Source organism: Mycetomoellerius zeteki, unplaced genomic scaffold (genome assembly GCF_001594055.1).
Source record: "Mycetomoellerius zeteki isolate Tzet28-1 unplaced genomic scaffold, Tzet1.0 scaffold81, whole genome shotgun sequence".
Lineage (NCBI taxonomy): Eukaryota > Metazoa > Arthropoda > Insecta > Hymenoptera > Formicidae > Mycetomoellerius > Mycetomoellerius zeteki.
This window is the reverse complement of record NW_017257841.1, coordinates 1,129,463-1,153,758: the sequence shown is the minus strand read 5'-3', so window position 1 is coordinate 1,153,758 and position 24,296 is coordinate 1,129,463. Positions and strand designations below refer to the sequence as shown.

Here is a 24,296-nt window from a genome sequence, read left to right as displayed (position 1 = left end):
TATGTACTAAATATGTAGTCATTTGAACTGCGCGCCGAATTGATTTTTCAGACTGATAAACGTAATATTAAACTACTATAGTAATTACACACAAATTAAATTGATAAACAATTTAATAATTTCATGCTTCATCAGGCATTCTATTAGAAAGATGTTAATATACTGAAAAATAAATAAAGTACCATTCAAACTCTGAAATTTAATTTGTAACAATTTATAAATTTGTCAATTGAAATGAAAGAACATTTAAATATAAAATATACATAATATAAGATATCCCGAGACATATCACGGATGCGAAAACTCACTGGAGAAATCGCACCCAGAGGGGGCATCCGCATTCGCACGCGCGAACTCATCCGTGGCGTCGCGTGGCACGAATGCAGATCGCGCTGTTTAAGCGACCGCGTTTTTTGCGTTTGTCGCTCATCGATCCTTAAGTATAACCTGCCGACACGGTCTATACATCACGTTTAAACGCGAAACCGCGTCAATTTACGAGTAACGAGTCGCGCGATCACGCGTTGCGGACGGGCGTAAAATGGAAATAAAAGGGGAAGGGTATACCAGCGAGAAGTAGGACCCCGTGGAAAAGAAAGGAATACGTTTGCACGCCTCCATGTCGGTGGGGCCCGCGACAACGCCCCGAAGCGGTTCCGCTCGCCAGATGCGTGCGCGAGCCGGACACGCCGATGCGTTTTTCTACCTGAAGGGCGTCCAATTGAGCGCAACACATGGCGCTGCGGCTGCGGCGATGCGGTGGCGCGGGCCCCTGGGTTCGGTCATGGGCCCGGGCCCGGGCCCCGCGCGCCGATTCGTCTCGTATCGTCAAGGAAACGAGCCGTCGTCGGGCACCCGAATGCGCCACGCCATCCATACTACGCCACGCAACGCTTTTCATCGTCGACAAACACGCTAGACAACGACGTTTGTTGTTCGCCACCGGGCCCCACTTCGAACGCGCGTTATGGGCCCCCACGTTCTGTAACGATGGCCCGGGGAATCTCTTCGGAATGTTGCCCGGCGCTCGAGTTTTCTGGATCATAAACCCGTTTAAGTACTGCCTATGAAGCGCGGGGACTTCGATATATAAGACCGTTCTAGGTATAGCACTCGTGTGTGCGTTTGTATTCTGTGTAGATATACGCGTGTATTTATCTTTGTACACGCTCTTATACCCGCGTGTCTACTTAACGATGGTTGACGTGTAATGAAAAAAAAAAACACGTTCATAGTTGCTAGTTATCGCCGCAAAATAAACGGTATTCCAATGACATAGAATAGACGCACTCATACGAACGAGCCTGTACGTCACCGATTGCTCGAAGTGCAATCACGCGTGTCTGCGTTATGCGTGTCACTTTGTTACAGTGCAGCGTATGAATAATTAATGAATGGTACTTAATTCGTATTCTCGTTGATGTTGAACGGCTATCTCATTTCATCTCTTGCGGGGTCTTCCGGTCCGTTATTATTTTTCTTCCTCTGATCTTTTATGTTGGCGCTGTTGAACATGCGACAGAGTAATTCCGATTTAAACTGTAACACGTAATATAGAATAGTTATATTTTCATAATTTTCGTCTCTCTCTCTTGATTTGGAAGCTATAAAATTTGAGACCAATATTATAGTACTACAGTAATACAGAAAGGCATATTTAGCTAAATTTGAAAATAATTTTATTGGATTATCAAAAAAATAATTATACAGGATGCTCAAATTGGTTGCTAGAATGTTAAAAATTTTTGTAACCTTGGTCATCAAGATTGAGATTCCATCACGTAATTATTTTGATGGTTTAACAAAATCATTTTTAGATCAATATCTAAATAAACTTTTAGATATTCAATATAAAATTAGTTTTTCCATGTATAAGTACTTATCCTTTTATTTACGACTACTTCGATTTTCGAACAACTGATATGCGTTAAGAATTAGAAAAAAATGAAGAGTAAGTTGAATTGATATTAAAGTTAATTTACATTGGTAAAAATAGTATTAATTTACTTTACTATGTAATTGTAATTATTTCCAAAATGATTAATACAATATTATTACTAAAAGAGGAAAAAAATAATAAATTTATTGTGTGATTACTATTTGACTTACGATCAAAATCCGGAACGTAGAGAGAGATACCTATATTATATTAACGATAAGTATTGAAGTATGTATCGACATCGTTAAATCGCGACGAGGTAGAAAAGAAAAAAAAAATAGAAATATAATGAATCTCGATTAGTGAAAACGATAGAACGATATCTGCAAATGATCGTGGAGACCAGACGGATCGCATATCATAATTGGAGGAAGAGAATCGTCACCCCGGTCAGAAGGAGGACATAACGAAAAATAAATAATTAGCGTGCGGCTGCGAGCATGCGGTTTCGACATGCACGCGTCCTATCGTGTGGCTGTCGACGGCTGACGTCCCGTTCTTTAATAGTTGAATATGGGGACTATGATAGCTGGTATTGTGTCGAAAAGTAGATTCCAAAATATCCCTCCCCTTTTCTCCGTTTTCTCTTCATACTGAAGTTTCCTCTATTTCGATAATATTTATTGTCAGTTAGCTAAAACAGTAATGAATTAACCGAATACAGATAAAATATTTATATGAGCTTCTGCAGTTGTCATAGTGCGTAAATTGTTATTCATAAGGCGATAAGATATAATTCGCAAACTATTGGAATGTATTTATCAAATGAAATTAACTGCAAATTTATTGGCTCTGGATTTAAGTCTTCTCGAGTTGCAGAAATCAAGTATAAACTGTTATATAGATATTTTACTTGGATTTATTCTTAAATCCACAAAACTATTGATTTAATTTATTTTAAGTAATGAATTAATTATACAGTAACGAATCTGTAACTTTCTCTTATTTAACGAAACTTGTGGTCAAATGGTTGATTTTTAATAATCGGCTTCTTTCTCTGCAATAAAATATGAGATTATACTTACGTAGGAAAAGGCCGATAATTTTTAACCAGTCGACCGTAACGCGATATCGCGTTTCTCATTCTTAATCGCGCTCCCATAATCTCCCGCTCTCGCGCGACCTAAAAGCCGCGGCTTAATTAAGTTCTGCTCGCGTGCCGCGACCGACTGAGAGAACCGCGTGCATTTTCAACTCAGCCTGTCGACGTAAACCAACAGAGAATGATACGCGCTAATTCTTTATCGTATAGTAGCATGAAGAGAGAAAGAGAGAGAACTCTTTACACGATTACATAATACCGTTTTCTCGCATCGTCGATCGTGGCAAGACTTCGTAAATGTCATAAGCATCGTGGAATCGGGCGGGGAATGTACAATTTTTTACTTACGATTAATAGAGTACATTGATACCGTGGCGCACCTGTGTGTTTCCAAGCGGGATACTAAAATCCTCGAGAGCGCACTGTGTGGTGTTGTTAATATTTAACGCAAGTTATAGAATCACTCGCCGGAGGGACAATGCTGCGTTCGTTAGCAATGTTTATACAATATATTAGATTGTCTGAAACAGTTTCTCATGACTTGCTTCGAATCGCTATTCATTTCGTTGAACACAAAATGTCTCCTACTTTAATGATTAAGATATGAGTAATATCAATTCGACGAAAAGCATAAATGTCTGTTTTACTAATTTGGTAGTTACACGAAAAGGATTTTATTGAAGTATTTAAAAATTTAGTTAGATGCAGATTTGAAATTAATTTTGTTAGATCATCAAAAGTGGTTGCTAGAATGTCAATACTATTTACAGCATTACTTATCATGCTTGAAATTCTTACGAAATTATTTTGATGGTCCAACAAAACTATTTTCAGACCTGTATCTAACTAAATTTTTATACTTCAGCGAAATCGTTCTTTCCGTGTATAATCCAAGATAATATAATGACGGAAAGTATCTTCTTTACGAATTAATTAAAATTTAATCTCGCGATACGCTATCTTGAATGTAACTATGAATTGTCGATATAATCATAAATCACATGTATGACTTGTATCGGTCTACGATTAATATATTTTACACCTTTAAGCTTCCTAATTTCGACTTATATCGCCATTAAATCGTATGGAGAATATAAAATAGAATACATGTTTATCGTTGTAATACAAGGATCGTGAGATGCAGATCTGAGTGTAGCCACTAGCAATCCATAAATATCTAGTCAAAGGTCTGAACGAAGGTAATGCAACGTTGCAAAATAAACAGCAATTTGTGTGCGTGAATATTCGTCTGTTATGAAACATCTTTAGTTGACATTTACTGTCACGTGCTTATTATCCTCTATCCGCGCATCTCTGTGACATGCCCGACGCTTTGATTGGCTTTGATTAGCATTACGTATCATTAGTAATTGCTCCCAGCGACGTAAGTATTGTAGATACTCCGCTGTACGTTCAGCGAGATTACGGCTGCGTAGCTCGGGGCATAGTTTGACGAAGAGAAATTCCTGATTGATAAGTATCAACTAAAAAGAATAGGTACGATAATCGCATGTTTTTACGAAAACTTATAATATTATCGGTACAAGTGAAACAAAATTATTACAATGACGTTGTTTCTCAGTTCTTTACGGCTTTACCATTTGAATACATAATACGTACGCTAGCTCGAGCGGCCCAGCCTCATTACAATCGTGACGATACGTTACGACCTCGCGAATACGTTACAAAGAGACACTCTCTTGGAATGGCCGCTTAGTGGCCGTCGCTACGCGTATTATAAGCACTGACACTGGCTCGTGAGCGCTCGGCTATCGCAGGCATTATGATCGCCTGCCATTAAAGTAATTGACGCCGCTCAGAGGAGATAGATACGCTTCTTGTTGACCGACCTCGATGACACCACTCGACGTCTCTTCAATGAGCGTCCAGTCTTGACCTCAGAGTGTACTCTCAAACGATCGATTAAACGCCGCCGCCGCCGCCGCCGCTGCCGCAAGTCGCAATTTGCATTAGATCGCCGTTCCCCCAGCGATCTTTCGTAATTCCAAGAGCCGATCTCTTTCTCTTCCGCCATTCAACGACACCCATTCATCATCGTTCCGCACTGGCCGAGGTCGAAAACGCTGCAATTACGTCGATGATCGCCGTGAATCGATAATATCGGTTTACTCGCGACGCACGAAATCGGCACCGTCACGGGCGTGTCGACGCTAAAACACGTGTCCTTTCCGTGAGAACAGGATAGAATTTGCCTGGGATAGGCTTCTTTCACTGCTCGCCGCGCCGAGAGATCACCTCTCTCAGATCTCTCGCTGCGTCTTTCCTCCGTAATAAGTTTCTTACGTACGAGTCCCGGTAAATTCGAGCGCGATCTCCATAACGAGAGTGCGATTATTGCACCGTTAAACGCAAGCGTTTTTCTCTTTCTCTCTCTCTGTCACGGTGAACGTTATAATTTAACCGATGTTCCACGTATCACGCCGCGCCACGTCGATTACACTACAAAAGCATCAAGGCGATGCTTCGAAAGCGCCATTCGGCTGTGCCGCTGACTTTACGACCGCTGACACCTACCGCGACCCGCAATAGCGCGCCGACTATGCAGCGGCGGCGCGCGTGCACGTCTGCACCAAGGTGTTACGGCCGCGAATATTAAAGTAATTGATGCCTCCATAAAGCAAGCGAGCAGCGGCACGTCTTCGATGTCCCTGCGACCCTAGGCGCTTTAAAGTCGTGTTCACATAACTCCGCACGCGCGCGTGCTCCATCTTGACCCCAGGCTTGCCCGATGTATCCTATCGACTACATCTCTGTTGCTCGATGTCCGGGAATTTATAATTCCTCGCGTCTACAGCTCGAGCTCTTCAAACGCGTTTTTAAATTGCCGAGATTGGTGACCGACAATTATCGCACGCGTTATTATACATATTTATTATTTATTACACAGCGTTATAATATGTATAAATATTACATGTAACATTTTACATGCAATTTTATTGCCTTTAATCTTTAAGTAATTAGGTGGGATGCTAAGAACACTCCAAATAAATTTTATTTTTATAGTTACAGATATTTTTTAATTAAAGTTTGTATGTATATAGAGTTAAATTTACATTACTTATACCCTTATGAGATAGAGGAATGTAAAAGTAATGAACTTTAAGACTTCTGGGCAATACTTTTTATTTTTTTTTTTCGAGAACAAGGTTTTTAAGATAAGTGAGGTGCTGGCCACCTATGTAAAAATTAATTGTTACTCATTCTTTGTCCGTTATTCTCTTATATTGCTATGTGTAACATTTTATTAAGTTTAAAATTAAATAATTGTAAGTACGATTTGGAATTTCAAACGTTTTTTAACGACGATTTATGATTGAAGGGGAATAAATGAAATTTATTTTTCCAGGCGACTGAATAGAAATTAAATTTAACGAAATCACAAAATGCACGAAAATTAAGGATAAAAATACCACATCCAGTTTTATCCAGACAAATTCTTCTATATTTTCTCACTTCTCACAATCTGCTGCGAACTTCAATGTGCGTGTATTGCGAAACGCGGATGATTCCGTGTGCGATCGTCTTTAACTTTGCGGCAGTCGTTTCTTGTCTCGTATATTTCCTGAATAGATACGTGCCCGTGTCACTGTTCCGCTCGCGTGTCTTCTCTTTCCTTTTCTCTAATAATCTCTCGCGCCTCGTGACTACCGTTCGATAGGGATTCGCGTTCTTCGGCAACCGGTTTTACGCGCGGCATTCTCCGCTACCAAAAAATTCTGTACGTCTCGCAATCGTACTTTATATGCTAAGAAATAAAAACAAAATAATCTCATACACACACACATATAGCGTAGTGAAAGGCAGCATTTGTAATATCTTAAAATCATGTAACTTTTAATTATATGTACAAAAATATTAAATTACAAAAATTAAATTGTAAAAATATAATATATATCGTACAGTATTAAGATGAATTCCTGACTTTCTCAACTGGAGCTTGGCGTAAAGTGCATAACGCAGATACCGGCTTTTACGCGATGCACCAGCACGACGTGGCGCGATTTAAAGACCAGGCCGGTCGCGTAGGCGGCTGCCTTGCTTCAGTGTAAACCGAGCTTTACGGCTCACTGGTGCCGTCCATCGTGAGATCGTATTAGAGCACCGCTTTGGCGTCGGCTTTGGGTTTGGTTCGAGTAGGGGGTGTTTCAGGGGAACAACGGTGCACCGATACAAGGAGACGAGACAGCGGGATGGGAGCCTGACGGTGGTCAGGGTAGACAGAGATAGGGGAGGAGGAGAAGTGGAATGAAAAGGGGGAGATGTAGAAGGGCACATGGAAGGAACAGCGTGTAACGATGTATCAAGCTGTTGCGCCCCCGGCGTGTCCGGCAATGGTGGATCGTCGCTTTGAGCTGGACCGCGGCCGCCCCGGCTCTGCATCATGCCTTTACACGCTCTCAATGCCCAAACGAGGGACGATAATGCCCTCGCTCTCGTCTTGTTCCCGCGCATAGACACTATTAATTTCGTATCCCTCCGCCTGCACGAGCCGCGCCGCTGGATTCATCCGATTGACTCGTTCGGCCGCATCGCCGTTGGATACCACGCGTATTACTTTTTCAATAGACCGAAACGTGAACCGACATTATCGTTCTCCGACTTAGAAGCAGAAGAGACGAAATATCGTGTGTGCGCACGAAAATAAGTTATTCGCCGTTTTCCTTGAATAGAAGCTCATTCGAGATGTTAATTTTGTAACATCTATAACACGGATTTGGGGATTTATGCAATTTGTATAATTGGATAAATAAAATAATTATATTACAGATACAAAATAAGATATTTTATAATATATGTAACGATCGTGACATAAAGAATTGCGCGTTCTATGTGCCAAAGATTTAAATTTAAAAATCCACGGACACGTGAAATTTTGGCTGCTTTTGGTTTGGATGCTCATGCTCTGTAAGTTTCATTCTATCTTTATCACTTATTACATGCGGAAGAAAAATAGAATGAAGCTACAGCGCGTGAGCGCTTAAATCAAATGTAACATTTATTTAATCGGATATCTCTCGGAAGGCAAAGCAAACTATCGAAAGTATCTTTGTAATAACAATCTTTTAATAGGCCGTTAAAATTGTAAGTTCTATATATCAGCGAATTTATGAGCAAAAGAGATCATCATGTCTCTGAGAGACTACGGACTTAAAAAATATAGTAATATATAGTTCATTTTAAGAAGAAATGATGAAGATAGAACAATTAAATGTGAAAATAAAAAACATTGCTGTTGTGCGTAATGTAAATCTACATCTACCAATACTTGATCACTCGAAGAAAATAAAATCATATTCGACAGGACGATGCTAGATATAATTTTGAATTCTTCTCAAACTATGACGGTCCTGTGTCACACTGAATCAAAACTGTACGTAAATATAATAAAATATTCATTGAATTATGAAAAAATAATGAAAATTGATCCAATGAATTCTCATTATGATTTAGGTTATAAAACTATTACTAAAATTCATTGCAAAGATGAATATATAATTATATAAATGAATTCAGTTTTATCGTATCAATGAATTAACTACATTAAGTCGGACATTAAATCGGACATTAATTAACGATCATTCATTGGACCAAAAATGACTAAAATTTTTTTCAGTGACTGACAAACGTGGTCAGACACAATGGCGAATGAAAATGGGCCTTAAATGGCGCAACAACAGATTGAATCCAGCCCAAGGGCGAAATGCGCCGCTTTTTGGTACAATTCCGGCCATTATTAGCGTTGCGTGAATAGGCCGTGTAATATATCCCCGCGCGTCAGCCGAAACCGTCATTTTCACTAGTGTCATGGTGCACAAAACCGAAGTACCGGACATATAATGACACGTTGACAGGTGCGTATAGCTTGATGGTCGATCGATGGTCGTGAACACGCAAGAGCGTAGCCATGGTACGCAACACATGTGTGTGCACGTACATAGATACAGAGATCGGCTGTACGTACGGCGGTGCGTGCGATGAAACGCGTGTACGTTTCGCACGTGCCTGCCGTGCATCGTTCCGCTTGGAAAGCTTCTCTCCACCGCATCGGGGTTCTTTGCTTCAACGATCGGCCTTACGCGTGTACCCGCGTGTCCCCCTACTCACGTATTTACATTCCTCTATTACGGTAATACGACAAAATCAACAACTGTTACCGGTGATTCAATATTTCATTGCGAAGGCTATACTGCGTGTTTTTTTCTCGCACGCGAGAGAAAAAAATACACCCTTCTTCCATCGCGATGATTTTCCACAAAGTTAATTCGTCGATTGCCTCCTTCTCGTTTGGCAAATAATAATCAAGCTTTTTTTCTTTGTGGGGAAAGTTTGCAATGGAAGTCGGGAGAAATGGACGAATAATTCGTTGTTGTTTTTTCAAAGAAAATCAAGGATTTATTCTTTTTGGAAAAAGGTTGCAATTAAGAAAAAAAGAGCCTATAAAGCATCTATAAAGTATCGCGTCAATTGATAAAGGCTTGGCGGAGAAACAGGCACTACGAGTTTTAGTAACCGAATCGAGGACCCAGTCTTCCTACGAGGACATTCAAGACAGGATTATTTCATCAAGTTACACAGACTTTTAGGGTCGGTGAGGACGAAGAGAAGTAAGGTGGGTCGAGGAACTTAACACGACGCGGTAGTATTCGAACCCGAGGAGGAAGACTGCCAACCCTTGCCTAGGGGTAGAAGTTGAGGAAGGAGGAGGGGGCAGGGTCCATGAGACGGAAACCCCGGGAAAGGGTATCTGTTGTCATGGTCCCTGATGCTCCATTATTGATTAAAGATGGCTGGCTTGCCGGCTGGCTGGCTGGCTGGCGCAGTCATGACGCCATTTTAATATGCGCAATTATAATGTGTACCTAGAGCCTCAGGGGGACAGGAAAAGGAACGGAGGGGGCTGGTGTACGAAAAGGTATCAGTGGGGTAGAATATGGCAAGTCGTGAAGCGTGAGGTCCAAGAGGGGTGAGGTTTGTCGAGGGAGCGGGGAAATATACTCTTTAGGTGACCCTGCTCTCCGGTAACTGGCCCGTCTTCTTTGTTTGCCCGAAATCAGAGGGGAACCGTGTAATTGAGGAGTTAATTAGGACGCATTCGGCGCTTTAATTGGGTTCTCTTCTGCCTGCGTTCTCCCTGCGTTTGCGCTTCTTCTCGCGGTCGTCTCTCAACAGGTAGTCAGCACTTGCACGATCGCACATCTCGCGAACATGAAAGCTGATCTTACAGATAATAAGTAACGTTTGACTGGGTTATCAAACTGTAAGATCGAAATTATTAAACTGCGAATTGTCAAATTAGAAATTTAATTCATTTACGATTGAGGTAAGATCAACAATATGCAACGTTTGACAGGGTCGCTAAACAACAAGATTGTAATTATTAAATTATGAATTACTAAATTATTTTTAAACACGATGAAAAGTCCCGAAAATTTTTCAAGGTTATAAGTGTAAGTATGCAAAATGTGAAAATTAATGATCATAAACATCAAATTCCAAGTCACAAACATTCGCAAAACGTATTTTGTTCTCAATATACGTTGTTCCATATCGAGAATTCTGACGTTCGTTAATACGTGCCGAATTGATTCCAGCCGCTTTTGCCCGCGGAAACGACGGAACAGAGTTTTGAGAATAGTGCGCGCCTATTGAGATCACATTGGTTATCGGGAAACTCGATGAGATAACAATGAGGCCGGCTCGTTAGCGGCGGGGTTACAATGACGTCGCATTGGTTCAATATTCGACAACATCGTTGCGCACTGTTATTCATGATGGACCGCGGCCGCTTGTAATATTGCCATTAGAATGAGTTACGGACGGATTTTCCACCATTGTGTCGTAAAATGACTCTCGCAATAATGGCCGAATTGTAGTATACTGGTCACTGCTCGGCTCGGTAACGCGCGCCGCATTGTTGCTGTGCATCATAATTATTTCTTTCTCTCGTAGAAATGTGGTATGTGTTACACGTAAAAAATAATTACTTCAAGACTTTTTGCGAAAATAAATAATTTTGCGTCTTTATGAGAATTGTTCATTTTTTTTCCAATTTTTAATATTCTTCGAAATATTAACGAGGAGACAATTTGTCAAGGTGAATCATGAAGATTGAATAACGATCGCGGATCCGGATATCCGATATCATGTTCGTGGGCGTATACGCGGTATACGCAATAACCCAGCGCGTACGTCGGGTAGGTAGACGTACGCGGGCCCACAATGCCCGTAATAGAGGAATTAATGCGTGCTGCGTGTGGTCGCATCGTACCCCACAGGGGTTTCGCGAGATTCCCGATAGCATTGTCCCGCGCGCATAATTCGTGCGCGCAATTAATTGAGACCGGGGAACTGGCGGCTGACATCTTTAAAAACGGCAGGAGCGACGTCGCGAAGGATCGTCCTCAGCGTTCGTTACACGAGATGCATCGTACACGCCCACTCTGTGTGCGCTTGCAATTAGTTATCCAGTATGTTCGGAGATTGAGAGAGAGAGAGAGAGAGAGAGAGAGAGAGAGAGAGAGGCGTAAATATGTTGTCTCGCATTAAACACATATCCTTGAGCGGCTTTTTCACAAAATTGTTTCACGTGCATTTATTAACTCTACACTGAGAGGACAATTTTTGATACCTGTGACTATAATTATATGTATATTGCTGTAATATGATTGCTCAGAAAACGACTATGAATTACAGTTAAATTAGTATTAATAATTATAATATTTATAGTAACGTTTATGGTTATAAATACCAAAAGAATGTCATCGCTATTGAGTGATACACAGTATTGCTATCGATATGTAAATATATTTCATACTTTATTGATATAATATTTATAATCTTATATACTTTATAAACACAAATAATCTTATTAACTTAAAAAGAAAGAAAAAATACAAGCACTATTAAATTCAATCTTGAAATGATACGGAATATGTAGTCCAATTGTGTGTGTCTCCTAGTTTTCATGCATTTAAATAAAATATGTAACACTAAATTGCATAAAAATTGAAATAACTTATCAAGCTCTCTGTTATAATATATACCACCAGGATACTAAATTGATATACAACAGAATTTTCAAAAATTTGTCTTTGCTAGCTTTTAGCATGATAGATTGGATCTTCTAATGACCACTGAAGGCACAGTTTAAAGCGCCGAATTATATTTGTATATAAAATTTATCGATTAATTAAAAGTTTTTATGCTTGTTATTTCTATGTTTTTATTTTTTTGTTGCTCCAAAAATTTCATTCCATATGGATTCCTCCAGCCATTTCCCTCAACGTCATGTTGAGGATATGCTATAAACGCACGGTTTCCTCCTTAAACGGTTTGGAACTGTCTTGCGCGACATGCGTACCGCGGCACGTATAGAACACGCTCTGCATAAAATAACAAATAAAGCCGCGTGCACGGAGGGAGAAATGCCAACGACTTTTCCCTACCGTGAATTGCCATTGCCATCGGTGTTTCCTTGCTCGCGCTACGACATTAGCGTATATCTTATTTATATTTAAGGCACCGCTACGCGACGACCGAAGGGACGGTACAGTGTAATGCACCTTTAGTCGATAGGTCGAGAGGAGTCAGTCTTTGCGGCCCCTCCTTTCTTTTAGAAAAATGGCGACCTGTAATTACGCGTGTGGGGCGGTCGCTTTAGAACACAACGCATTTTCTCGGTTTAACGCTAAATGTGTATAATCAATCGCCTGGAAAAATTTATTAGCGAGCAGTACGGCAAATTTCGAGTTAGTTCCGTGAAATGTATACAAAGAAAACATCCTTTATTCTTTGATGAAGAAAAAAAAAGGGAAAATAATCAGTTATATTTTACAATCAAAGAAAATCCTCCGAGAAGAGGGGAACGAAAAAGCAAAAGGAAATAACGAAAGGGAAAGATCTAAGGAACAAAACCAACTATTTTACAGCGAATAATTTTACAGAATATATATCGTATGTATGCATAATTTATATACGTGTTATACAAATGTATATTATCCGTCGCTGATAAAATGATATGGAAATTCTCTACTTAATTACGATTAATAACTAGTGTAAGACGTAACCGCTGTTACGCAAGTTCACGCTTCAGCACAAGTTCTTGTTTCTGTTACTCGTGTTAGTGCGAAATTGATCGACTTCTTTTCCACGAGGACTTCTCAATGCACTTGAATCCGTGATATATTACACGAGATGAATGTTTACTCCGATCGCGGTTCTCACAGGTGACGAGGCAAAGCACGCCTGACATGCTGGCGCTTAAGAATTCTCTTATATGCCTGCTGTAAGTCGCGCTGTATGATAGTAATTATAATGTTCCACGGCGAGGCGCGTCAACCTGTCTATTTTCCAGCGTCTTTTCCCGCGAGCGACTGCGCCTGAATGCGGATCCGCTCGGAGACGTTAGCGTAACTGCGCGTCGAACCGACTTGCGTATGTGAGATAAAACAAGCCTATGTATGTCGCGGAATTTAATGAAGGAAATTTATCGCCAAGTAATAATACATTAATTTTAATTCACTAAATATCACGATGATTATCAAGACTATATCGATTGTGTTTTATCCATATATATATATATATATATATATACATACATACATATAGAATTCAACTATAGCTGTATTTAATTTGTAACTGGAACATATAAAGTAATCCTGGGATATTTTCTTAATTTATTGATAACGTAATGATTTGGAATAACTTTATGTTTGACAATCTTATTTTTTTCATAGTTTTGTTCTATTTATGTAGATTAATTATTTTTATGCTTTGTAATCATATGCCTACTATATAAGTTCAGGTGTTGCAATTTTTATACGGAAAAATCTGTTTTGCTCAAGTATCTAAAAATTTAGCTAAATACAGCTAAATTCCCTCATTAAATTCCGCGACATACATAGACTTGTTTTATCTTACATACGCAAGTCGGTTCGACGCGTAGTTACGCTATTTGAAAATAATTTTGTTAGACCATCAAAATAATTACGTAGAAAGTATGAAGAGCAAAAAGTTTTGACATTCTAGTAATTTCCAGCTTGAGCTAAAATCCAGCTTGGGCGTTCTACATAATTATTTTGATAGATAAAATTATTTTCGTATATTTTATTATTTTCATGTTATATATTTAATTGTTTTCATATTAAATATTGAAAATTTTAAAAGTTTTTCTAAAACTGAATCCCTAAAAAAAGAACTAATATACATTAAGTACATACAAAAAATATCGAATATTACATTCTTCTAAATAAAAAAATGCTTATTTTCATAATAAACGATTCAAATATAGTTATATTCAACAATTAATTAATAACAAGTGAGTCTCAAGAACCTACATGTTCTTTTAACGTTACAAAAAATACGTGTTCCTATTACAGGTTAATTACATACGTGAACAATAAAAAATCAATTACACGATCGAGACAATACATTTATCAGAAATTGTATTTTTTTTCACTAGTATACTATAATTCAACATATACTTTTCTACATCTTTAGGAAGATATGAATCTGCATATCAGAATCTGTGTGGCGTTTATGCGATGTTAATTAGTTTTCAGAAGTCGAAATTAAAGTGGTGATTTATCAATTGAAATCGAAATTCAATTGCTTCTTTCTTGATGTAGTTGAAAGGTTCGCAGAAACATGACGAAACGAAAATGATGATCAGATATATACGTAATGTGAGATAAAATAAGCGTGACCTTCAAAAATTTAAATCCCAGAATACAGGAAAAAATGCGCGATGAGATGATAATGAAAGAAAGTAGAATAAGCGACAGACGTATAGAGCGTCCCGACGTGGACAAGAAAGGACAAGAGCTGAGAGAGCGAAGCGGCTTTTTGTCGGGCGTAAATTGTCCTCAGACTCGGCGAGCGTAATGAAACGTGACGCGCGGAATTCCGCGACCGTCTCTGCCGTTGCTCCGCGATTTAATTTGTCTGCATGACGCGCCCGCGTTCTCTTTCTCTCCCACCTTCATCCTCTTTTTCTCTCTCTATTTATCTCTGCCGGTGGCATGACGGAACGCGTTTTGTCGTCACGTTATGCCGCGCGCGCCACGCCGCGCCGATCGTTTTGTCGCTGGCAATTACGGGACACGAAGTGGGCGGCACATAGCGTGTCGCACGCGTGTCGGGACTTTGATGCGCGGATCGCGCGATCCACCGGTCCCAGCCCCCCCAGGCGGCCTGTGTCGGCTGTGTCGTGCGGGTGTCGCCCGGCGAAGTCACGAGACTGTGACATGACACGCCGATGTCACACCGTCTGAGCATGGGCCCCATCAGATTAGAGTAGTTAGCCGGCCGTTTAGCGTCGCGCGCTTTTTCCCCGCCGCCGCGGGAACTGCACGTTTAAGCGACAATCGCCGCTTTAATTAAATGAACGCACGTCGCCACACGGATTGCAAAGTTAAACTTGAGCTCGTTAAACGCGCGAGCGTGACGCGTGTGGTCTAATTATATACTGGACTTTTTTAGGAAAGTGCTCATAGCCTTTTTGTCACTACGCAAACATATATAGAGAATTAATTTTTTGGATACATGATGTCCTAATGAATTTTTTGCATGAATTGAAATGATATAAGAAAAACGATTTCAATCGTTTTAAAACTTGGACGTTATACGAAAACTCTTAAAATTTCTTCGAAATTTAGAAGGAAAAGATTTGACCGAAGGTACTGGAAAATAAAAAAAAATAATTACTGCAAGGTATTACTTATAATAAAAAATTAAAACGTTATAGCTTATTGCATTATAGCTTATAAGTAGAGATAGATTAAGATCATGTTTAAAGACCGAATCTCTTGCACAATTAAATGTCCAATATATCACATTGACCTTAAATTGAATTTATAATTATCTATTAAAACTAAAAATGCACACCGAGTGGGGTCATTATTGACCTCTTCTATTTTTACATTAATCTTATATTCTTTGTGAAAAAGGTTTTTGAAATGTTTTGATTTTTCAGTAATTATATCCTTTTGTATTGATGATAAATTTGATTTTTCATCTCTTTCTTTGTTATAGCAATTTATTCGTTTAGTTCTTTTAGCGAATAAGGCTCATTTTCACTCTAATAAAGATTAAGTTTAAAATTTCGTTGAACTTACTACTTTTATCATTTTTTAACTCTTAGAATTAAAAAGATAAAGAGTAAATTAAATCGAGATTAAAGTTAATTTTACACGGAAAGGACGAATTTGCTGAAATATCTACAAATTTAGCTAGATCTGAAAATAATTTTGTCGGAGTATATAAAATAATTATATAAAAATCTCAAGCATGAAGAGCAATGCTGTAAAAAGTTTGACATTCTAGCAATCAGTTTAAGCATCTTACATAATTATTTTAATGACCCGACAAAGTTATTTTTAGATTTGTATCTAGCTAAATTTTTATCAGCAAAATTGTTCTTTCCATATTTCATAGTGAACCTAAATTGATCTAAAAGATTGATACTTCTAGTGCTAACAAGCCAATCATATTGAATTAATTTTATTCATTTGCATTGTGTTTACTTACTTTTTTTATCACACGTGTATTTTATGCGTGTGATATCTATCTGTTATAAATTCCAAATATCTTTTTATGGCCGCGAGACACCGGCGACATTATTGGTGCTCGGAGGAGATCGATCGCTCGCTTTCGGAGGCTCGTCTCGCGCGCGCCGGAGGTCGAGGATGAGCGTAAATACATACATAAATACATACGGCCGTCGGATTTGCATAGGTCGAACACGAGGCTGAACTCCCCGGCGCTTTTACGGCACGGGTTATCCCGCGGCGCGCTCGCGGTAGCGTGTCGCCTATGAAATTGATACCCGTCGTCGGATTGCGCTGACGTAAGTGCAATGTTCGGTGAAACGCGCGATTAGGCCCCCTCCGCAGTGTGTCCGAAACGGCAGAATATTGTCGTAACGATAGAACTGCACGTCATTCGCCCATCGGGTCGTAACGGCCGATAACACCCTTCGCCTGGGGGGAAAGGGGGGGACTACCGTAATTTTCACTTATTCCCGGCGCAAACCGCTTTAAAGTATTGAGTATAGCGCTGAGATTTCCTCCAGGCTGCCGCACTCCATTACGCTACTCATCCGGGTAAACGTTTTGCTCGATATTGAGATATACCGTACTCGTTGAAACAAGTGAAGGGATACTTTGCGGAAGTTACTCGTTTTCTTTAATGTATCTATAAAATGTATAAGACTCTTAAAAAGTGCCACCTTCGAAATGCATTACAAGTCTCACGTTTCGAAAAATTTCGAAATACATTTCGTCTATTTAAATTTCTATCGAAATAAACAAGCGATTAGAATCGCTGCTCTCCGGCGATTGTTAATTCTCATAATTTAAGCGTGGACGTTCCATTAGCAGTCACGTTCTCGGTCTATGAGAACCTCTACGAGGATTTCAGGAAAGCATAAATTCGTTATTTAGTCATTTGCGGTACAACGTCCTAATGGCGGCAATTACCTGCACGACCGTCGTCGTCGTTATTGTCCATTGGGGGGAGGTCGTGCGCGTGTATCCGTATATTACGCCACATGTAACGTAATATATGCGCAACATGCCTGTATATTACACGCGTTAAACGCATAGATACACGCAGTCGGTCGGCTTTCTTCCAGGCCGCTCGTTAATGAAGCGATGCTCGGCTCGTGTTCCTCTCGTCGGGCCATCCTCACTTCGTCATTACACGAGACGTAACCTCTGGGGTCTGAAAATTTCGTACCGCCGCCACTCGACGCAATACGAATAATGTCACTTTCCGTGTAACCGTGGAAAATCGCAAAGCGATCCTCTCGCAGCGTGTGGCTCGCGTGAAATTCTGATAAATTACCGCGCAAGACTTAATTCTCAATGCGCTTGACTCTATTACGAATTTTTCCATTACACGAAAATAACGATTTTGCTGAAGCATCTAAAAATTTAGCTAGATACAGATCTGAAGATACTTTTGTTACATTATCGAAATAATGACGCAGGACACTTAAATTGGTTACTAAAACTGTTTGCAGTACTTATTATTCATCATGTTTCAGCGTCATAATTATTTCGATGGTCCAACAGAATTATTTTTAGATCTGTATCTAGCAAAATCTTTAGATACTTCAACCAAATCATTCTTTTCGTGATAATTTCTAACTCGATTCCGCGCAAACGACATTCGAAGTGACTTGAAAATTTTTTGCGGTTGTTGTCTAAAATAACTTCCGAATGTTTTTGCTAACTTGAATTAACACAATTTTATTTTTGTTAAATATTTTTTCTAAGAATCAATTGTTTATGAACAAAATGCACCCAAGGAATCGCGATTTCTTGCAAAACGCGTTCCTTCCTTGATTTACCAAGAATACCTAGCGATTAGGGAGAGAGAGTTGACTCGAGTCACGCTTCTTGCCACGGATCGAACATATGACATTTCGTGACTGCGGATACTTTTTTGTTCGCTATACAAAACGTCTTCAAGATTCTGCGCAATTAAGCGGGATCCTTGATCGTATATGTTCCTCATGAATGTTTTCATTGATAGTCTTAACTGTTCGAAGTACTTTTTATAGAATATGTAATATGTATACCGTCACATTATCCTACATTAAAATTCTCAAGCTAAAATAGAACAAAAATACATAATATATTAAATTTCAGCTAGACTACTTTTAGCTGTATAGAAGCGTGACTTTCCATTGTATTTTAAATTACGTAAAATTTATAAACAAAATATATTTAATAGGGTTCTCGAAAATCAGACAACAATAAAATATTAATAAACGGGCAATGAAAGTATTAATACAGCGCGGTACTTGGAGCGTAATACATATAATATATTCTCAATAATTTTACATTAAGTATCTATACAAACTTCTTAAACGTTTCGGTTTCCTTGAAACCATCATCAGCAATGCCATATATAATTTACCATACAATGTCTTTGCAATATTCATAGTCCGCAGATGTTGGAAATAATTTCTATGTTAGACAGAGGATGAATATACTTCTACTTGCTAGTTGAGAATTGCCGAAATATCTCTTCGCTGTTTAACCAAGACTAACTTCCGCGTCCATACATCACAATTCAAAGCGCAACATGTCATATTACAATAAGTAAACATTTTTATTTTACATTAAATATAATGATATTGTTACAGGTGCTATCTAAATGGATGTCAGATATGTGATGATGGTTTGAAGGAAACCGAAACGTTCAAGAAGTTTATATAGATACTTAATGTAAAATTATTGAGAATATATTATATGTATAATTGCGCTCCAAGTATCGCGCTGTATTAATGCTTTTATTGTTCGTTTATTAATATTTTATCGTCGTGAAATTTATAAGTTCATAAAGTATATCTCTTAGAAAAAATGTAATCTTATTTATTTATTGCGATCGTCGATGGTGAACTTCCGTGACGACGAAATTATTTTATCCGATATTCTCGTCTGAAAATGGAATATTCGAGCGGATGTATATTATAGCGCATGGCCGGTCAGAACGATGATTCGCCAGCGTGGAATTTGGAGAATACCACGCCGCGTTTTTCGAGAGCACATCCCTCGTATAAAAATAGTCCGCCCGATATTACACGCAGTTTCCTCGCGCGAATACCGTTGTTGCTCTCATACTAGAGCGGAAAAAATGGCGATAATACTTCGCATTGTACGCTGAGATAGAATCTCTCTAATGTCTAGAGCCACCACCAATCGCAGCTTCTGCCAAAAATTTGCAGTTTATCTTCATTTTCTAGAGAAAAATCTTGGTTCAAGTATTTGTAAAATGTTGATTTTTTTATATTAAATATATTAAATATGTATTTAAGAGATGGCTAAATTAAATTTAGTTAATTTTTAAACAAAAGTATCTCTAAAAACCAATTAAATTAATATATTGCTAATTATTTAAATATATAATGATAATATATGATTAAAAAAATATCGAGGCGAAGAGATCGTAGCTGTTGTCACAAACGTCGAATTATAATTTATTTTTTAAATTTGAAGTTTGAATGCTCCAATTCGGAGAGAGTTAAAATGTCCATGTTGAGTCCATCGATGTTGAACTATTTCCGCGGCGTGCGAACTACCGTTACGGTAAACAGAAAATATCACTAGCGTCGAAACTGTGCGAAGTAGCGCGTTAACTCACGGGCTTTAGGAGTTTGTTATTTCGGTTTTGGCGTTAACTCCCGCGAGCCAACGACAAGAGACATTCGCCAGACCACCCTGAAATCGTTTTTCTCCTCCCTCTCTTGTGTCCCTTCCACCGGTTACTGACTTTCTACACTGCGTCGTGACCAATACTGCCTGATGGTGCTGATGCTAAGCCTTCGGGCACGAAAATAACTAAAACGCACGATGTATTACGGCAACAGCGTGATGTAAGATTTTCCACGGTATATAAACGGGAATTTGACGCAGAAAAGACTGCATTGGCATGCGCTATCGGTGGAAAATTCGATCTCGATGCGCTGAAAGATTGGAGCAAAATTTTTTTTGATGGAACAGTGATCTTATATTTTACAGATTATTTATCTTCGTGATAGTCCTAGTAAAGAAACGTGAGAAAAAAATCGAAAATCGAATAGCGGCAGAGCGACGCTATGACGAACGCTAAGTCTGGTAGCAGAGTTGTTTTTATGAAGCTTATGGGGCGGATCGAATCGCGCACGCGGCCGCGATTAATCGGATGGAATTCGTGTCGCAGCCTCACCGGCTCCGTCGAGGACGATCAAAAAGTCCTTACCGTGTACCACGGTGAACGGAACGCGCAGCGCGAGCGAGCGCGCAACGAGAGAGCCTCCTTTTCTCTTCCCGAGCATCTTCTCTCTTAGCGGGCCGGTTCTTCTACAAGAAACACTTTCAATGGACCACACGCGCGACGACCTCGCGCTCGGCGAGTGCGCTTCTTACAGGGTCAGGGGCTTATGTCATCTATCTTAGGGAGCTGCGCTCATATTCAACCGCGGCGACACTCCAATGCACCGCTCACAGTGGGACCTTTATCCACCGAAACAGCAGAGAGGCTTTTAGGTTCCGTGCGCATCACGATGTAATGAGCGATGAAATGGATGAGCTCGTTTATTAACCCCCTTTATTGTACTCTACTCTTAGTTTAAATGTTTATAGCAGTCGGGATGTTTCATTTTTTATAACTATCAATTTTTAGAAAGAGGTTATTTTAGCCACGAAGTAGGTTTTAAAATATACAATATAAATAGATCCTTTTTTCGAATCACTACTTTGAACGTTTCCGAATCGTAATGTTTATTACTACATCTGTCATGTAAAAAATAAATAACTTTGTCTACATCAAACATATTATTAATTATCTAACGTATACATTTCAGCTTATAATTTTAGATTGCTATCAGGTAAATAAGATTTAATATCTTGATGTAATATCTACGGAGTGTGCATGTAGATACATTTTTTAAGTATAAACTGACATGTATCTAAATAGTCGGATATTACGAATTAAATATCAAGCAAAGAAGTTAAAAAATATCATATTTATTGCTTGAAAAACAAGCAATTAGATATATGCATGAGAATTTAAACAAAATCGGATATGATTAATGAAGTAGCAATGACAACTTTATTATAGATTTTATTTTAAAACGGTATGAATGGTGACTTTAAGTATTGACTATAAAGTTCAATGTCTATAACTTGTTCTTTATTGCTTGCGAATTTCGTAATCTTAAGGAAATATTTATTAGCGTAACGAATTTTGAACTGATAGATACGGATGATTTTTATTCCGATTTGTACGGTTAGCTAGTTTTATCGCCAACGAGACGATTTCGATAAGATCGCTGTGCCGTTTCGTCACATCGTTATTCCTTCCGCGTCAAGGATACAGTTGCCGTATGTCGGAAGCGATAAGCGACAAAAGGAAAGAGAAATACTGGCCATAAATTAATCTTTAAGTATCATGAAATAGTATCAGTGAAAAGAAATTTATATTGATAGTAATCTTTTAGGAACTCATTTTGGACGATAAGGTGCATTTAAAAATTATGTGTATAAATGTGTATTACAAAAAGAATATAAGTAAAAGTGATCTATTCTTAATAATCTATATATATTTTTAATAAATATTTTATTATATATTAATCCTGTTTAATCAAGACATAAAGTTGTAAATTATAAAAGATAATAAGTCTACTCAAAATTATTTTTACTTGTTTTATAAAATATAATATATTTAATAAATTTAACCAAGAATCTGTAATCCAGAAAAAATTGACATATTTATGAGGCGACATGCGTAACTTATTATCAATAAACTGACAGAAATATGCATGAAGAGCGAATGTCTTTAATAATATCGACTTTGCTTTTCGTTACAGTGGCCCACGTGGTTTTTCCGCCCAGATCTTCCACTTGGCACGCCGCTATCGACGAGTCACGTTCCAAATTCGAGTAACGTTCCTACTTCGTCGCCTCTGCCATCTCGGACGCATCTGGACGTTCCGAAAGGACCGGAGCCTCCTTCCAACAGCAACAAAGTCCATGGACAGACGCCAACGATATGTACAGTGAGTGACACATTTGATTATTTGCGATTTGATTCTGCTAAGACCGTAATAATTATGTGACTGTGTCTTGCCAGTATAGAAATCTTACAAGTCCGAATCCAAAATATCGGAAATTTGTGACAAGTCAAAAATATGGTTTTATAGCTAAAAATTTTGAACGTGTATTGTATTTAATTAATTTGTTAGAATATGAAAAACTATAAATTAATAATAATAAATAGCTAAAAAGTAAATAAAAACGATAATAGCTATATAAAAATTAAAAAATCTTGAAAGGAAGGAAATATAATAAGATATAGATACCGAAAAAGGTATTTTGTCTTTCTTTAAAAATTTATAACAAAACGGTGTCTCAATATTTGATCAGTACTTATTACTAACAATTATTTTAAAATCTGATCGATTATTAAATCACTCAATAATAGTTAAATGCCGATAATATGCACGGTAAGCGATACTCATTCGCTCGTTGGCGATTTTAATTAATGCACAATATCGTTAGTGGCGTCGATTATTCTCGACTATAATTGTTATTAATTTATTTGACCGCAACTTTATGCCGTTACAAATTGCACGAGTGCGTAAAATTGTAACGCAATTCTATCTCCGTATCGTCAGTGTCGCGTTATTCAAAATAAGTGATTAAATCAATTCGATTTTTTTGTACATCTTGCGATTGCGTAACGATGACTTATGTGGGGCGAAGTTTTACTGTCCGACAAAAACAGCGCCGGTTAACTTGTTCTCTCGAGCTGGTAATAACGCATAATGAGCAGCAATTTTATATAAAATTACGGATTTATTTGTATCACGCGTGTGAACGGTGACGGTAAGTTTTATAGCCTTCGAACGAGGTCGATTGTCATTTGTATACATTCGATCCGATCGCGTTTGATCACCGGTCACGGAGCGAAGTAATTTTCATCGCGAACCTAGTATTTTGTCGTGATAGCGTGCCGACAGGTGACACCGGCAACTGAAATACGCGCTTAGCACGAAACGATATTCTCCTACTTACAAGCTGTGATTTTGTCTTCTACGTCATGAAGTAATGCCACGTAACGTTCGCTTCGTTGACATCGAGCGTCCACGACTCTTGTACTTTTTTGTATACTTTTATAATCGCAATGGTTTTTTCGCTGCGACATCGATGTCATAAGAAGAATAATAAATATATATAAACATTTCTCGTTTTTTTAAACGCCTGTTTACGAGTGTATATAAATTAAAGGAATATTGACAAGACTCGAATATAATATAGACAAGTTAAAATGTTGTATCATCGTTCTAGGTATCAGAACTTACACTGGAAAAAATCTGATTGCATTAATTGAAATTCTGATTGATTCACCACAAATGTATAAATCAGATACTTATAGTTAAATCTATTAAATATTTTGTTGATGTTATCACAAATTTGATTATCAGAATTTCGATTGATATGATCAGAATGCATTTTATTCATATTTCTTTTTGGCATTTTTTTCACAAGAGAACTGTCGGAACTGTCCCATATCCATTTTGATGGGCTTTAGATATGTTGTAGAACAAAAAAATATTTCTTTATCTACTTATCTTAGAGGTTGAAACAACTAAAAAATAATAGATTTTTCCATTTTCAGAAAAGATCTTCAAAACTATAAAGAGAACTATGAGAAAGAATATTTTTTGATATTTTATATTCTTAACGGAGTTATATTTTTCAAAAAATTTTTTAATTTACATCCTCAGCCCTTAAATCTTAAGAA

At 38.3% G+C, this 24,296-nt stretch overlaps 1 protein-coding gene across 2 annotated transcripts in view; it reads left to right on the top strand.

The window, feature by feature from the left end:
* LOC108729910 (uncharacterized) overlaps positions 1-24,296 on the top strand; it is a 294,820-nt gene that overhangs the window by 6,730 nt on the left and 263,794 nt on the right. For both annotated transcript variants that reach the window (XM_018459282.1, XM_018459283.1), the window contains exon 2: positions 22,360-22,548. In XM_018459282.1, the coding sequence (XP_018314784.1) occupies positions 22,360-22,548 (189 nt within the window). The remainder of the gene's footprint in view (positions 1-22,359; positions 22,549-24,296) is intronic.